We start from the raw sequence: 18727 nt of genomic DNA on the forward strand, positions 1-18727 counted from the left end.
CATATTTTTTCTTTTTGTACATAGTTTCATTTTTTTTAGTGCCGTACTAATTTATAGGTACGGGGGAGAGAATATGGAGGTGCCAACCCCTCCCTTCAGACCAAAGGTTGCAGGTTATTTGATCCATCATAATTTATTAAGATTCTAAAACTTCTTTAAATAACAATATGATTTGATATAGTGCCGTACATTTTGTGTGGTAAATGTGATGACAACGGAAGCAGGAAGTGACGCATCGCTAAAGGGTATTTTAGGGTAAAAAGATTTTGTAAGGCATACAGTTAATTTTAAAGACAATCAATTAAAAGTCATTTTTACCTTTTTGCCGTACAAAAATAACGGGTCAGGAAAGGCCCAAAATTTTTGGTTTTCTAATTATTTTACGCATTTTTTCAGTGATTTTACCATGTACGGCATAAGCATATTTCCTTTCCTTTTCAAATATAATTTCATGTTTTTTTCAATGCCGTACCAATTTATTGGTACAGGGTGAAAGTATGGGGGTATCAACCCCTCTATTCAGACCGAGGGTTGATGATCATTTGATTCATCATACTTTTTAAAGATTTTAAAATATGATTTGATACATTTTTCGTGGAACATTTGACCAAAAAAAAGTATTCATGAGAAAGGGGAAATACAGTTAATATTTTTGTATGGCATATACATACTTTTTAGTGATGATATTAAAATTCAATAAAAACTAAATGCCGCCTGAAAAAAATAGTACCTACTTGATAAAAAAATTATTTTTGGTCCTTTTTATTAATCATATAAATCAAGCACTTATGAGATTACTGAAGATAAGTTGATACAGTATGGTGTTTGCAAAATTCAATTCAAATGCTTGCATTATTTAATTTTTTTGTCATGTCGTATATACAAGTATTTACAGGGACAAGATTGCAAACAATGCCTTGCATCAGTATTTTTATTCAAAATTTATTGAAGGATCTGAAACTGTTTTTTAATTAAATTGTCTTTTTCTTATATTAATAAAAGTGTAGTGTTTTAAAAACGCATAAATCGTTGGTACGATAGTTATATATTTTAGACGTAAAAGGACAAATTATTACTTCAACCAGGGCCGGATTTGGAATTGTGGAGGCCCCGAGGCAACGAAGGAGTGGAGGCCCTTAATCAGGGTTCGAAAAGATCACATTTTCGAAAATATCCGATACTTTGATATATATCTGTATATTTTGATATATAGGGATTGGGAGAAAAAATGTAAAATTTGCTGACTTGTGAAAGTTAGGACATTTTGTAAAAACTTTACTGTGGGGGCCACTTTCTTGTGGAGGCCTAGGGGCAGTAGCCCCACCAGCCCTCCCCTAAATCCGACCCTGATTTTAACTCTCATACTGTATAACAGATTATTACATTAAAATTAAAATAAAGTAAGTATACGAATCACAACAATATGTAATGATAACATTTAGAATATATATTTAAAATTTAATTGAATAAATTGAAAGTTTTCAATCCACACATATAATAAAATAAAAAGATTGTGAGTGTATCTATGTGCGTGTCTGTGTATATTTTTTGTGCATTTCCAAGGAAAACGGTAAGGCCTAGAAAAATAACATTTGGTAAACAGGGGAAACTTATGCTGTAAATGTGCACCTCAGAGCCAGATTTTTGCGAATTTATTTGGAAAAATGTTATTTAAGTTTTTATGCGATTTTTGACAAATTTTAGCATTTTTTACTTCACAGACCAAGGGATAATTGAGCCACAGAAATATTTTTCACATCCAAATGTTGGAAAATTTAATTTTAATATTTTTGAAAAATACCTTTATTTTGGACATTTTCCGGCCTGTAAAATAATAAAAGCTTTTGTTTTAAAACTTAAGTGCCCAAAAGTACAAAACAATTCACCCTTTTCAGGGGGAAAAACGCTCAATCGGGAGAAAAAGAAAACGATCTTCGCGGTTCCCAGCCATGACGTTATCACAGCATCAGTTGGGTTCTGAATCAAATTCTGCAATTTCCACTAAAGTCCCACGTAAAATGTACGGCATTAGAATTTTTTATAAGAACTAAATATTGTTAATAAAATGATGTTAATGCCATACAGAAATTTATGAAAAAAAATACCTTTAAAAAAATCGTTGAAAAACACATCAGCTATGATTAACCATTTATTGAAAAATGTATGGCATTATAGTACAGTAAAATTAGGCCAAAAAATGGCCAAACCCAAACATCCAAAAAAAAAAAGTGAAACCTGTTGCAAATTACTTCTTACCCTTCCAGCAAGAAGGGGTAAAAAGTCCCAGCACTTTGCGCGTCGGGTTTTGGGGGGAAGGGGGGGGGAGACGAAATAATCCTTTATTTAAATAAAAATAATTTCTATTACTTAAAAAAAATTCTGAAACCTCGCAGAAACCACTCTATAATAGTAAAACAATAAACTCTCACATAAAAAAATTCTAACTAACCGGGGTGTACAGGCGGGGGGGGGGGGGGGGGGGGAATGGGGGGGGTGTCCATGGAGCAGCTTTGCGTCATTGGAATTTTTAAGGCAGTTTTTTCAAGGGGTATTTCTTTCTTTATTGAGGACTTTTATTCTTGATGGGTACTCCGTCACACTTAAGGGGTGCGCCATCGCTTTGAGGGGGGGGGACCCTGAATTTACATTCCAAAATCACAGTGAGTGCACATTTGCAGTGAAGTTCACGAAAAAATTTCCCTGACTTAAACTTTCCCGAAGTACAAAATGCCTCACAATGATATGGTAATGTCAGAATGATAATTCTAAAAGATCTAAGCGAGCTCAGTAACCAAATTATTTGTGACTGGAGTTATTAAACTGTTTAGAGCGCTGGAAAAAAAAATTCCTGTGCAGCATAAAAAAAGTCCAAATTGACCAAAGTTTCCCTACTTCTTCTTGATTAACTTACTTCAACTTCTCTACAATCTTTTGCCATCACCGTAAGGGTGGGACAAACCGGAATTGCCAATAGTGAGACGGGCAATGCTGCAATTCTGCACCCTCTAAGTCGGTGGGGGTTCTCATTTGCAAACACCAAGCTACCTCTCTTTTACGCAGCTGGTTATGTGAATTATGCTAAATATGCGGACATATACTTGCAACTCTATCTGAAACTTTTGAGTACATTATGCGATAAAAAAAAATTTGATCACATCAAACATCAGCAATCCATCGATCTAACGCAGTGACAAATTCAGGTGGTCTAGAACCTGTAGTGATTCAACGATAGAACAAGTCTTGATGAGAGCAATGAGCAATACATCAATAGAATGCTAAATATTTACACCTTTTTGTCTCCCAGTTTGGAAATCTCAATCCGTTTCTAAAGCCCCAGAAGTTTCTTCCCTCTCAAGTTGGTATGGGTATTGCTCGCTGATGATAAGGTGAGTTGCGATAAGACCTTTAACGTTCGGGTAGTAACATCAAATCATATTGAAGTCAAACAATTTTGTGGCATTTCTTTGTAAATTAGGTAAGCACAGTTATGTCTTTAGCTTCTGTTACGAGAGTAGTTACTATCTGTAAAGATGTGTAAGCCCAAACGATCTTTTACATCGAATGGTATGAACAGTAAAGATGGGATAACAAATTGCTAAAAACTTCTGGTACGAGTTATGCGCTGATCCTCCATCAGTATTCGATGAATCTGGTTTCAGAAGGAAAGAAATCCTGTATCGTTAAAGTGCTTTTATCTGAAGCAAAAGGTTCATCCACCATCACAGAATGAACAGCTGGTGTCATATGTGAGGCAATGAGAAGCAAAAGGGATGTAAGTGAACATTTTCAAGTTTTGAATAAAATGCGTTTAAAGATAAGATCCTAGGTAGACTTTCATTGATTTTTTTTTCTAAATCATGCTGTATAGAAGCAACTACCAGGTCTACTAGGACCATTTCTTGCCCCAAGATATAGGAGAGGTTCACCAACCGTTTGTACTGGTTATCTCCAAATTTTTAATTTTGCCCTTTGCTTCTCACTGCCTCATATGTAATAGAAGGAAGATACCCGCTTGAACATATTTTTGGTAATGATATGTAAGTTTCAAGGGAATATGCCAGCAATGCAGCGTGTAGGTCACTTGTAAGTATGGGAAAGCTAGTGTCATTTTTGATGAGTCTAAAGAAAGCACCACAGAAATATAAATGAAGTCCTATTACAACAGCCAAGCTTTCTGCTCTAGAAGACTTTCTGCGTCTCAAATCTTGTGCTTGCTCTGAGGGGTTCATTGGATATAGTGAATGTTTGAAAAGTCTGAAAGTAGACTGAAGTGCTCAATTATATGCACAAACTGTGTTAGACATAGCTGCAACAATAACGATTTTGCTGAGGATCTAGATTCCAAAAAACATCTTGATAACGAAGACTTTTTGTTACAAGCTTAGGAGAAATCATTTGAAAGCAAAAAACAGTTCAGCGTTATTTTTCTGGCCATTTAATCAAATGTGCACCATCAGAGGGGGTGGGGGGGAGGATAATATTTTAGTACATAATTTCGTTTTGGGACGTGAGCTACTGTTCTTATGGGGTGGACAGTCCTGATTTATGCATTTTAGATTTGCATGAAATAATACTTCTACTTGAAATAAAAGGTGGGGGGGGGGGGGGTGAGGATTTATTTCATTTGGCAGAGGGGGGGGGGTGTTGTAGCTTTGAGAGGAGGTGCACCATCGCTCTTGGAAAATGGACACACTTGATTTCTAACAATTTTCTTAGCATAAAATAATGTTTCCATATGAAATGTATGGAGGGGGGTTCGGGGGGGTACTGCTTCGCTTTACGGGGATAGGGGGGCTCTGTAGCATTTGTGGGTTTTGTCATCCCTCTTGGGGGTCAAACACCTTTAATTTTATGCTTTTAAATTTAGTATAACATAATATTCTCACTTTAAATTTATTCTAAAAATTCTGAAAAAATACTCAAAACTGCAATTTTTAGATGCCCCCCATTTCAAAACCCGACGCACAATGGGGTGGGACTTTTTATGGGGTGAGACTGTTCTTATTGGGAGGGTAATAAACAATTTGCACCAGGTTTAGCTTTTTTTTTGGATGTTTGGGTCCGACCCCTATTTTTACTGTACTATTATGATTATTTTCTTTTTCAACCTTAGGTAAGCTCAAAAATCGTATAATATTATCAATTTACTTCTTTAGTCAACCACACTGAGTTAAAACTTTTTTTCAATTTATCAATTTTACCTCATTGTTTAAAATTAATCACTTTATTGTTATACCAATCATTTTAAATGGCAATACAGTAAAACCTGTAAAGTTGACCACCTTTGTAAGTTGACCACCTGTCTATGTTGACCGCTTTTGTCAGGAACGGAATTAGTCCTATCTTATACAATGAAGGAAAACCTCTGTAACTTCACCACCTCTCTATCTTGACCACCTGTGTATCTTGACCACTAATGAACACCAAGTTTGGTTTGGAGTATTGTAAAAAACCCTTTGTAAGTTGACCACTTGGTTTATTTTTTTTAAATTTTATTTAGCAAATTATTTTTTTATTATTATTATTTTTTATATCTTTCCAAGAATATTTTTGATGCCAGACCAGCATTTTACCAACTAAATGAAACAGCAGCATAACTAAATCTCCTTTTGAGTTTAACCACATGGGAAAACTACTTAGAACCCTTTTATTCTCCAAACTTGTTTTCTTTTATTGTTAAGCGAAAATTTTGTAATTTTTGATTAGCTATAAATTTTTAGGAACTATTAATATAAGATGAGTAACTTTTCATAAACAATAAGACTTTTTTTTTGATCAATTTACTGAAATTTTAAATTTGCATGACACATTATACGTAATTCTGGGAAAATAATCTCTAAAAATATTTGAATAACATTTTAAGTTATTGTTTCAAAGCAATGTTCAACAATGAAAGTGTGTTGAACAGAAAGAGTAGGTGTCAATTAGTCAAAAAATGAATACATGGTGCAAGAATTACAAAAAAAAAAAAAAAAACATTACCCCCTTTATAAGTTGACCACCTGTCTATTTTGACCACCAAAGTACTGCACCGCAAGTGGTCAACTTACGCAGGTTTCACTGTAGTATTATATTCTGCCCTGTACTCAAAAAACTTATTGCCATACAGAAATAAATGAAAATACAAAAAATTTTGTTATAAAATTAATGTTTTTTAAAAATAATATCATCACGGACCATAATTTTTAGACGGCATTATTTTAAAAATTTATTTTGAATATTTAAGAATATTTCTCAACTAAAGCCGTACATTTTCAAATGAAATGCAACCCTCGTTATGAAAGGAGAGGTTGGCACCCCCATATATTCATCCTCCTACCAATAAATTGTTACAGCATTGCCAAAAAATGAAATTATACATCAAAAGAAAAGAAAATATGCTAATGCTGTACATGGTAAAATAATTGAAAAAAAATTCTGGGCCTTTCCAGACCCACTTTTTTTGTACAGCATTCAGTTAAAAATGACACTAAATTGATTACCTTTAAAACTAACTATATGTCGTGCAAAATCTTTTTATCTTAAAATACCCTCTCCCGATGCATAACTTCTTGCTACCGGTGTAGTCTCATGTACCACCCAAAATGTACGGCGCGGTGTTTGAACTCTTTTTTACAAGCTATACTACGACTTAAAATAAGATTCCTAGTGGGTCAAATGATCCCCCCCCCCCATTTTTCGACTGGGCTTGCGTACTATAATATATTTGGATATGCTCAAAAAAATTTTTTTTTTTTTTTTTGAAAATGAAATTAAATACAAAATAGATAAAATAAGTAAAAAAATCAAACAAAGAAATACAACCATATCAAAGATATAAGAAATGTTAAACTAGTCGCATAGAAATGATGCAAATAAGAGAAATCAGCAAGGAATGGTATTTGCAATTGCAATTTTTTAGGAGGATTTGATTTTACAATGGCAATTTTTTTCAGCAGACCTAATGCAGGATGTATGTCAATGTATCTGCTGAGTGCAAATGTAAAAGAAACAAAACTATTTCAATCAAGTATTCACTTCCCTACAAAGTCAGAAAAAATTATTCATAAAATACCTTTCTGCTTCCTGAGGGCTTAACGATCACTTCATCATATGCATCACTTGATTTTATAGTTGTTAGGTTGTCTACTAAGATACCATTTTTTTTTGAGTTGTCCCAGCCTGCGGGTCTAAAATGCATGTTATTTGGATTAATTGGCATGCATAAACTTGTGAAATGAATAAAGCATACATAAATTTAATTCAAATAATGCTGAGATACATACAGTTGAATACCAATTACATATGTGATACAGTTCAAAATCGATTCAACTGATATACACTTTGAAAGGACAAAAACTTTTAATTAGAATGTAGTTATTCTATTACAGAACTAATTTAATAAAACTTTACATTCAGAGGATACTAAATTTTATACATCTTTAAAACAAAAGTCATAAAAAGTCAAACTTTTACACAAGTCTCCCCTTTCAACTTTCATGGAAAGGATATGCAGAGATCACATTATTCTCAACCAAAACATAATGTCTTTATGCAATTTAAAAAAGGCTTTTTCACTGTCCTTGGCAAGCGGCAAAATGTTTCAGACCAGGAACTCAAAAACAATAGTCACATTGCCCAAGCTGTATCACACCATAACATATAATTTTCTTTGAATCAAATTAAATTGAGTATGATATCAAGAAATCAGAGGTATAGTCAGAGACAAAACTTACAAAAAAGGACACATTTTCATTTTTATTAAGGATTTTTTCCCTAGGACAGCTGCTAAGGGGTTGTAGACTGCCCAGAGCTAAATCAAAATTTTAATTCTTTTTATAACCATTATATCTGCTATTTTTTTTCTTTTCACTATGTCAACATTGCCGGCAAAATGCTTTAGGGGAAAGTCTCCTGCCTTTTTGGTCATTCTACTCATGCTGATAGTATTGTCTCAGTTGCAAGCATTTCATTATCAGAAACTAATTACCCAGTAGGCTCAAAAAGCAAGATCTTACCCGTGAAAGTGCAAATATTTACTTAGTTTTTGCAGCCTTAAATAGATACATATTTTTTTCATCCCTTGCTCCCATTTTGTTGAGAAAACTTTTCATCAGCTTTTTAAAAGCTGATGAACTTGTGCTATATCACAATATTTTTAGCAGTCATTTCAATAATATTGCAGTAGGTATTTTTTTTTTTTTTTTGAAATGTTTGTTTAAAAAAATGATATGACTTTACAAATTAAATATTTGATATGGATTAGATGTAGTACATACAGTGGTTTGAAAAACTACATTTTTTTTGTAGCAAACTACAACTGCTTTGTTACAAATGTAGTTAACTACAATGACTACTTTTTTAAATGTAGCAACTACAAACTACTTTTGAAATGTAGTCGCTACTTCGCTACTTTTCAAAATATAAGTAAATAAAAAGCAGGGTATCCCACAAAAAATGAAAGTCGATTTTGCAAGTCGCATATACCCTCTTATATTTTTCTTCTTATGTCAAAAAAATTGTAAAAAGTTTCATCTTGCATCTGAAAGTGTAAACCAGCGCTTGTATGCTAGGACAAATTGAAAAAAAAAAAAAAAACTTTTTTTAGAAACTTGAAATTTTTGTTGATAAAGCTTTGCCCCTACACAAATAAAACAAGCTGATATGTGTATCAAATGACTTCCTTTTACACCAATTTAATGTTATTTCTACATTATTGGCAATTTTAATGGGATTCAATTGTTAACTGTCTAAATATCACCAACAGTGGCCAAATTGAAACCAGCTTTTTTTTTTTTTTTTAAATTTGCCAAATTTGTCGCCGAGTAGCAACAAAACTTGGCAACCAAAAGACTGGCGGTATATTGCCAAGTGTCTGCTAAATTATAACACCATTTGAATTTGAAGCGAACTTAACAATGATTTTCTCCCACAAAGGTGCAAAAGGCCCCTTTGGAGCATCCGAATGCAACCAAAAAGGGAGGTGCACAACTAGACCCCCACTAGGAGTCTACATACCAAATTTCAACTCTCTAGGACATACCGTTCTGGATTTATGCGAGATAGATACTCACATACGCACATATGTACATACATATGTACATACAGATATCAGGCAAAAACTTATTGTAATTAATTTGGGGATCGTCCAAATGGATATTTCGGGTGTCAATAGGTTCTTAGGCATATATCCACATGTAGTAGGGTTGAAAAAAAAAAAAACTCAACACTCATTCCGAGGTGAGCAAAATGAAAATTAAGGCCTATTTTTGGATCAAAATTTTTTCGCAAATACAATACTTCCTTTACTATACTATGTAAAAGGAAGGAAAAACATTTAGATATCCTACACTTGGGCAGCTCAATCTCATTCTCTGCTATAACATTTACAGTAGCTCCATTTCGTGAAAACGTTAAAAGCACTTTTTTCGCATGACGAAATCATGAAAATTTACAATAATTTTCATGATTGAGACGTCACGCAATAGCACAATATTTTTGTTTTTCAAGTTTCGGCCTGTTCATACAAAATTCACGAAATTTTCAACTCACAAAATCACAGATATCTTCATTTTTGTGAAAAAAAGTGCTTTTACAGTACTGGAACAATAATTTTTTTGAAATGTAAAATGTTCATAGCTGGGACATTCTCGGCAGTCAGAAAAGAACAAAGGAGTTAATTACTTGGCTGTTATTGCTATTTCATATACTTTTCTTTTTAAGTCAAGCTCTATTCAATATGAATATTGGCGAAATATGAAAGTTACGATGGCAAACAAACTAATGACGTTGAACAGATAGAACATATGGCGTCAAAATGATATGCATGAGCTCAGCTCGTATTTTTACGAGTCTTATTTCCCATTGCATCCGCTGATGTACTTGTGTAAATTTGCCCTGTCAAACTCGTTTGAATTGTTTTTTTTTTTTTTTTTTTAATATTTTTAAAGTTTATTTAAAAGTAGTTTCCAAAAATGGGAACAAACTACATTTTTTTTTATCGAACTACTCTCTACACTACTTTTTTTAAAAAGTAGGGTGATGCACTACGAAAGATTAAAAAATGTTGCTACTACAGTAGCCTTGCTACTTGTAGAGCGCTACTTCCAACCACTGAGTGTATATATATATATATATATATATATATATATATATATATATTAAATGTGCACAATACTCGCCATGGTTTAGAAGATTTATTAAAACAAACATTTTACCGATACAGCAACAACATTGACTTGACTGAAGAAAGAAGCTGTACAAGTTATTTTCCCCCAATCTTTGATCAGAGAACCTTTTACAATAAGATAGATATCAAGCCTAAAGTCTAATTCTTGTTTCACTTGCGGTTACATCTTGCAATCAATGGTCGATCATAACCAACAAGATGCTCATCCCTAACCCCCCATTATTTGACAGACGACAGCCATTTCCTCAATAACAAGATTCCTGATCACTGGATTGGACAAGTTCTGATGATGACAATCATTCTTTGTCTGCCAGCACGCTCTCCATGTGATTCGTTTTATGGGGCTATATTGAAGATTGAATGCTTGTGCTCTATGTGCCGCACTATTTACACCAAAAGATCCCAACTGCAGGGTTGCCAACCTTAGAGAAACAATTTGAGGAGCATCCATGGTGATTTTGAGGAACAATTAAAAATTTTGCAGAGCAGTTGGGTATTTTGTATAAAAACTAATAGAAATAGCTAAAACCACTTATCTAAAATTGTTTTAGAGCTTTGATTATCATTTTAAGTAGGAGTATAAAAATAATTTTTAAATTAGTAAAATAGCTTTAAAGACTATTTCAATCTTTGAGTATAAGCATCTTTAATTTCTCATATTTACACGTCTCTTGTGATAAAATAGCAAAATTTAAGTGAAACATCGTTTAGCCAGGAAGTGTGGAGCAAAAGAATTTCTTTGCCGAGACGCGGAGTTTCGCCATTTTTGCGCAGCAACTTCGCAAAATGCGGAGCAGTTGGCAACCCTACAACTGCATTTGCTACCATTGACCTTGACATGTTACACTTAGCAAAACAAGTATTAGACATTATACTTAATTACCACTGAATTAAGAAAGGTCACATATCGCACATTAGGGAAGCAAGTTTTTTCTGTAGCAAAGTCAACACTATTGCTGTATTCGCAATATGTCTGTTTTAAAAGCCTTTTAAAACCCGGAGAGAATTGTGACACAACTTGTATAAATACATATAAAAATTTACTTATAAGTAGGGGGTTTTGTTCGAAAAGATCTCAACTGTAGTGACTTTTATAGCTTCTAATGGGTTTTTTTTGAATTCTAGGTAGACTTCTAGGTCATTGCTTTCATAAGAGAATACTTTTAGCTTACAAGAACCTTGACTGCAAAAGAATAATAGCCCTTAGTTTAAAAAAATTTCTACTACTTTTTTTAAATTGCAAAATTATTATATTTTTAAAGCTTAATGAGACAATAACATTAAAAAGGAGCTTGATGAAAATGGCCAAAATTTTGGCCATTTCAAGTAGTATTTTGAAGTCAGCAGCTAGCCTGGATTATAGCTATTTATGTCATTATGAATTAGAAACAAACTATCAAAAGTGTTAACAAGAAATATCCAACGTTGTTTAGCACAAATAACGCTAAACAACGTTGGATATTTCCTGTTATTTCTCGGCACAAAGGTATTTATTTATTGCTTATCAAAAGTATTGTTTCTTCTTCTTCAAGCAATCAAAAAACTTAAAACACGACCAAAATTACTTTTTCTTTCTTTCTATCTATACAATAATATTCAAGCATATAAACATGCGAACCCAAATAAACTGAGAAATGTAACGATGATTCAAAACTTTTATAATCTCAGTTGACAATCTCCATTGCATGAATTATAATGAATATCTTCAATATTTAATGAAATCACTTATTGACTGAACCACTTAAAATATATAACACAAATAAACTTACATAAAAACGGCATCCTTTTCTACTACAAGAGCTGGCGTTCTAAATGGGAAAGAATATACTCTGTTCATTAGGTATTTTAAGAGCAAATCACAGTTCTTGTCTTCTTTAACTGATACATAGAAAAGTGAAGCACCATCTTCCAGAGAGTCAAGGAATATTGATCAAAATTATCAGCGAGAAGCATTACAGTCATAGTTTAAAAAACTTTGCATTTGAACATACAAGGGCAAGTAAAAAGTACCTCAATGTTTGACATATGTAAAATTACGCAACATACTGTTAATGTGCAAGTTAGTTCTATACACAAAATATCAGTGAAAGATTTTTTATACGCACACTTTGAAAATTTCTAATCAAACAAACAAGAAAACCAGTTTTCTTTTTTTTTTTTACTTCCTGCCTTGCTTAATACCAAATTCTTTCAAAAAAAAAAAAAAAAAAACATATATATATATATATATATATATATATATATATATAACATTGTAGCCCTTAGTTTTGTGACAATTGTTTTCACTGTATTTGTAATTGGCATTAGTTCAGGGTGTGATTTCAGCAAATTTATGTGTGTGGCTTATTCCACTTGGCTGACAGCAGCATCTAAACCAAGTCCATTAACCCGAAATCTTGCAGACACCCAAATACTGCACCGGTATTAGAGTTTGGTTGGCTCCTATCACATTCAATGCACATTAAAATATGTGATGGAGTAACCTCAATGGCATTGCCCTTTGTCCAAAAGGGATAAACTTTCTGTCCCACCTCATGACGATGGGCACACTGATAACCCGAACACAACCTGGCAATATTTGTTGGCTGACTTCTACTCTTAGCCTTGTGCAATGCGTGCCAGGGCAGTTCATGTGTATCTTGCAAGCGTACTTTTCTCCGCACGCACCCCACCTCTTAGCCTTGGGCCTTAGGTTCCATCTCACGGGGGGTCCGCGTAGCGGGCCCCCCCCGCGGGACTGAGTGCGGCGGTCGATAGTCATCTGTGCTACGGACGGGCTTGGTGTTTATTGCGCCGGGGAAGGTCACCATACTGAGCTTTCGCTCAGCTGGGTGTTTATCCCTTAATGTGTGGGTCTTGCTCACCGTGAGATACGGTATATCTCCCCGTACCTCGTTAGGGTACTGTATAGTGAGTCTTCTTTTAGTCCTTGGCATAGGGTGCAAAGACCTGGACACCCAAAAGCACCAAAGGAGGTCTGACTTTGCACACCCGGCTATACCCAAATTTATATTTAATATGTCTGACCAGTGTACAACACACCTTGGGATCAGACTGCCCTCAACTCAAAAAACCCGAAAAGGGTAAATGCCCATTGAATACGACAGAAAACTTTTCCCTATTCCTATTTCGACAAACTTTTATTTGTTATTTATGTACTGAAATTTAAATTAAACAATTCTCGGCACATTTCCTGAAAGAAAAAAAAATCTAAATATCTACCGGAGAGCAATCATTGAAACTACATTCTACATTGTATTATTGAAAGTATCAAATAATATGTTTACTGACAATTGTCTTGAATGTCAGTTTACAAGCAATCTCAATTACAAGCAACTGGTTTGCAAGCAAAGCAAATTATACTACATGTTTTGCTACTGACAATCCAGGATTCAAAAACTTAAAAACACGCAGAATACTGGGGCAACACTGGAACAGACGAGACATATATTCATACAGGAGTAGAAGTGGTCAACTTTTAACGCATAGGACATTTTCCACGAAAAATATAGGACCAATATAGGACACATTTTATGAATAATACTGATATGAAAAAATAAACAATACATAGTATATATAATCTAGATATTCTTGCATAAATTATTATCAAAGATTTTAATTAATCATACTGCATACAGTTAAAAAACTCAAATAAAAGTTATAACTTTTACTTAGAATGAGTCTGCAGTTCTTGAATGAATAGCTTCAGAAAAAAAAAAGTTTATACATATATTACGTTTAAGGTCATTTTCTACGCTTTGACTGCCTACATTAATCAGACTGTGCAAAATCAATTTTTTTCTCTAACTTTACTATTTTTTTTTGGAAGATACATGAACCTTTTCTTTTGCCTCTGATTGTTATGCATCTCTACAAGAATTTCGCATTTCTTTATGAATTTTGTATTTAGTACTATGATAAATCATGATAAAATGGAACTCTTTCCTTGGTAATGCATGCATAATTTATTGTTTTCCCAATTGCAGTACCTTAATTAACCTTAAAACTCTTATTATAGAGTCAATGCTTTAAGATGATCTTTTTTATGTCAGTATCTTTTTGTTTGCGAGAACAACCTCTTTCAACTGATGCTACATCTTATGAAAGGTGCTAAAGACTTTCACTACTAAAAAACCTAAGTATTTGCATCTAGAAAGCTGATCGATTTTTATCATTACGAAGTATTTTTCCAAAGTGAATTAATTTACATCCAAATCCCCATTCCTCAAAATTTTTAACAAGATGGTGACGTATCAATGGAAGGATCCTGTAAAAATTTTTTTTATTTATTTTTTTAATTTCTGTAAAGCCTTTTTTTCAATAACAAATTCTGCTAAAAATATAGTGCTCAAATAATGTAAAATTCTGATTTCAGTAAGAAGTTCAAATTTTGAATCCAGGCGGGGTTAATTTATCTTTATTTTTTTTTTTTTTTCATAATTACCTACATTTAAATATTTTAAATAGAACTTTTTTTTTTAACTTTAATAGCAGCTGAATCTTCCCACATTTTGTTGTTAGAGAAAATTCATTGGCAAAGTTCTTCGTCAATAGTTTGGAGAGCTTGTCATAAAATATAGATCATTGAAGCTTTCTCTTAAAACAAATTGAAAAAATTTTGTCAAAAATACTCCATAAAATTTAAAAAGACAGGTGCTGGCAGAGATTCCAAAAAAAAAAAAAAAAATATTTTTTTATAAACAAGCATCTTGTTTTTAAGCAGTCTTGAATTGTCAAGTTGTGAAAGAACGTGCGAATCAAGTGACAAAACGGCTTTTCAATGGTAATTTTCTACATTTTTTATAACAAACTATAAGAATATAGGAAATATAGGACAAGTTCAAAAATATAGGAAATATAGGACACTTTTGATGCTTTTTTTGAAAATATAGGAAATATAGAATATAAAGGACTACTTCTACCCCTGTTCACAGCAATGAAATCCAATTTCTCAAAGTCATCAAGAACATTCTAGTCATTCTAATATCAATCCAAGAACTAAATTCATACCTCTATACATAAAGAAGCAAAATGGAAATAAGTAGGGAACATAAATAAAGGATACAAAGTAAACAAAAGTTACGGATCGTCAGCTGAATGAAGTCGAAATGTTCCTCTTTGTAGTCATGTTCTTTCTCCAATATGGACATGTAATCTGTTTTTGTGATAACTACTATAATGTCTAAGCCAAGATTTATCTTGATTTGCTGACTATTTAAGGGGTCCTTTTCTGTACCAGGCGGCCGAATCGGCGAAGTTACATTGCTGATCTCGGCGCCAGGTTCCAGGTACTCTTGAAATCGTTTTAAAACTAAAAAAGGGACATGGAAAAGAAATGATTAAACTGTGTGTTTTCTTTAAATGAAATTAGTTTCAAAATGCTTCAAATTCGGTTTAACTCTGATTAAAAAATGTTTCAATACAGTGATATCTTTCTCATGCACTGTCTCAAGGAACTGCAAGAGAGTGGTGAATAAATGAGGGGCCACAGAATTTCTTACATAGAAACTTCTATATATAAATAAAACAAGGAATATATATGTGTGTGTATGTTATATGTTTCCCATACAAATCCAGTTTCCTTGGGATCTCCAGCAAAGTTAGCAGGGAGGTACTTGGACACCCAAGAAGAAACATAGGCAGTTTTTGAATGACAAAAAAGTACCAAACAGTTCCCATTTTAACTTTAGGACCCAAAAATGGTGTTTTTCTATTATATGAGGGTGAAAACATGCTTGCAAAAATTAGAATAAAATATCCATAGAAATCCCTGATTTTTCTGCACCATATAAAATTTGTTCCAATGTTAAGGTAATTAGAATGTCAATTATAACTGTTTAAAACTAATTGCATGCTAAAATGTAGGTAAGCCTTCAATTAGAAATTCATTGTTAAACAATGCCTTTTTTTTAAATTTGTAGAGTGAAGAAAATCGAGAAGAAATTTCTGTTGCCATATTTTTTCCCGAATATGAACAAATAAAATTCTGAGAAATTTCCTGCAATCTGGGAATTTAAAATTTGTCCTTTTTGGATATTTTTCCGCAATCTGCCGGGAAATTATAGATTTTTTTTTGTTCAAGCTTGATTGTTGTTATTCTTGAGATAGACCACGCAAACCCGCATGATGCAGCTAGTATGTAATACAGTAGCTAAAAACAGTTTGCCAAAAAATTATAATTTTAATTTTTCGTAAGTTATAGTCAGACCAACACTTCCAGTTAGTCTGATTAATCAAAATTCAATGCTTTACGAAATTTCTTTAACTGGCACACATATGCAAAAAAGTTCAAAAATACTGAAGCATGCAGAAGTTTTTCTAGTTTCAAAAATTTATTTTTTTATCAGGATAAAATGAATGCTCTCTAAAACTAGGTGAAATATTAAACAGAATAAGAGTTTTTGAAAATAATTCTCATGAACGAGAAAAAACAGGCTGTTTTTTCACTTTGTTTTTGAAAAATTCAAAACTTTTCAAAAATTATTTTTGACAGCTCATAATTGAAAAGGAGGAAGCAGCAGTCACATGAATTTTTCTAAGATAAGACTTCTATTTATAATTTTCAGTCTGCACATTTCATTCTGTTGTTCATATTGGTCTATGAGATACACACTTGACATTACATAAATGATCAACTGTGAAGGACTTAGTGAGACATAATTCACATTAAAAAGCATAGTAAAGGGTAAAAGTAATGCTATTTTCATTTTAAAATTATTTTACTGTTAATTTTAATCAGTATGGTTTCTTAATTGAGGAATTTGGACAGGGTGGGGGGTGGGGTCATGAAGAGGAAAGGATGAGGCACTGTGGTATTAGGTTTGATTTATTTATCAACTCATCATGCAGAAGCTGTTGTTATTTAGTTTTATAAACCATCCCATCATCTGTTCAGTGAAGGTCCCAGGTTTAAATTTGTCCTTCTTAAAGAATCAATAAGTGATTAGTTAATTTTACTTACTCTAGGTTTGCGTTACTATTTGTTTTAAAACTAACCAAGCTTTTTGGTTCATAGTTTTGTGCTCAAACAAAGTTTCTAAATGACTGGTTGGTAAGATTGAAATCAAACCAAATACACAATACCTCTTCCTTTTGCTTTCCTGAAAGATCTCCCACCTCTCCAAATGCCTCACTAAGGAAAACACACAGATTAAAATAGAAGCAAAGTTTTCAAAATGTAATTAGAAGCAGGTTTTATGTTTTACAATGCATCCAGGGAGAGGGGCGTGCACAAAGGGGGGGGCATGAACTAGAGCGTTTGCATTATAACCAAAAAAAAATTAGAATCAAAGGAATATGAACTACGTTCAAGTGAGAGCAATTCATGATTGCCGGGGGGGGGGGGGGGAGCATTAACATTCATTCAAGACTGAAAAACAAAGAATTACATGACATGCAGAACCAGATAATACAGAGAAACACAGAAATGCTGCTTGCAGAAAATTTTAAAAGTTTGCAACCTGTTACGATTTTTTAAAAAACTAACTTGCTTATTGCAATAAAAAAAATAATATCAAACAAAAACATATTTTTGTTCAAGAAACTGGCATTTATTAATCACGATACTTTAGCAACTGTGCTGGTCCCTAAGTGAAAGAGAAACATAGCATATTATTACAGAACATTTTAAAGAATTTTTTTGAGTTCTTACAGTTCTGCATTTTACCTAGGTCTGATGAAATCTGTTTTAAAAATTGATTAATAACTTTACAAAAAACATTGAATTAATTAATCATTGAAATTAAGAAAATTAGTACAAAATAAAAGGCAAAAAATAGCAAAACTCCAATTAACCTCTATTTTTATGTTCTTGAAGGATCTCTTCAGGAATACGCAACCTGTCAATGTGTTCTTCTAAAATTAAGGCCCAGTTTTGAAGAGATTCAATAATATTCCATGGCTCTGTCATTGAAGCAGTTAGAATAACTGTAGTGTTGGGAACTGTTTCTTTATTTAATGCAAATTTCAGTAAATTTCGATGAAAACTGTCTCCATCCAATACCCAAACGCCTAACGTTGTGTGATCTGAAAGGAAAATAAGGACACATTAACCTTTTTTTTTCATCTAAATGAGAACAAGGGTACATACAAAGAAAGGGAGGGGCAACGCCCAATGGGACTATCACCCTTTCCTTGAGGAACTCTTTGGTGAATGTTTGATATTGAAGTTGAAAAAATGCAATTTAGGATGATTATTTTATAATGTAAAAGTCAGATGAAGAGAAGTTAGGGCCTCTTCCTGGAAATGTTGTCGAACTGAAGTCCAAAACATCTGTCATGAACATAAAGGGCATGTAAAAAAATACTATAACCCCTCCCTTGAAAAATTTCTTGATCCGTCATTGAATAAGTTGTAGATTGGTCAGATGCATAATTTACCATGTGTCAACTAGAGGTGGCCATGTCGTTCTTTTTAATGATCCGTTCATTAGAGGATCGTTCTTTCTTTTGATCCGTTCATTCAACTTGTTCTTTTGAACGACTTCATTTAAAAAGTTGCAAGTTATCTCACGTACATTTGAAATGTTTCATTAGATCAGTGATATTCTTTGAAGGAAA

General features: G+C 33.0%; 1 protein-coding gene across 1 annotated transcript in view; it reads right to left on the reverse strand.

Moving 5' to 3' along the window:
• The window catches only part of LOC129231114 (cytoplasmic dynein 1 light intermediate chain 1-like), a 62449-nt gene that overhangs the window by 23969 nt on the left and 19753 nt on the right, over positions 1 to 18727 (reverse strand). The window contains exons 4-7 of the mRNA XM_054865364.1: positions 17963 to 18193; positions 15234 to 15479; positions 11938 to 12073; positions 7055 to 7169 (exon numbers count right to left, since the gene is read on the reverse strand). Of these exons, the coding sequence (XP_054721339.1) occupies positions 7055 to 7169; positions 11938 to 12073; positions 15234 to 15479; positions 17963 to 18193 (728 nt within the window). The remainder of the gene's footprint in view (positions 1 to 7054; positions 7170 to 11937; positions 12074 to 15233; positions 15480 to 17962; positions 18194 to 18727) is intronic.

Source organism: Uloborus diversus, chromosome 1 (assembly GCF_026930045.1).
Source record: "Uloborus diversus isolate 005 chromosome 1, Udiv.v.3.1, whole genome shotgun sequence".
Taxonomy (NCBI): domain Eukaryota; kingdom Metazoa; phylum Arthropoda; class Arachnida; order Araneae; family Uloboridae; genus Uloborus; species Uloborus diversus.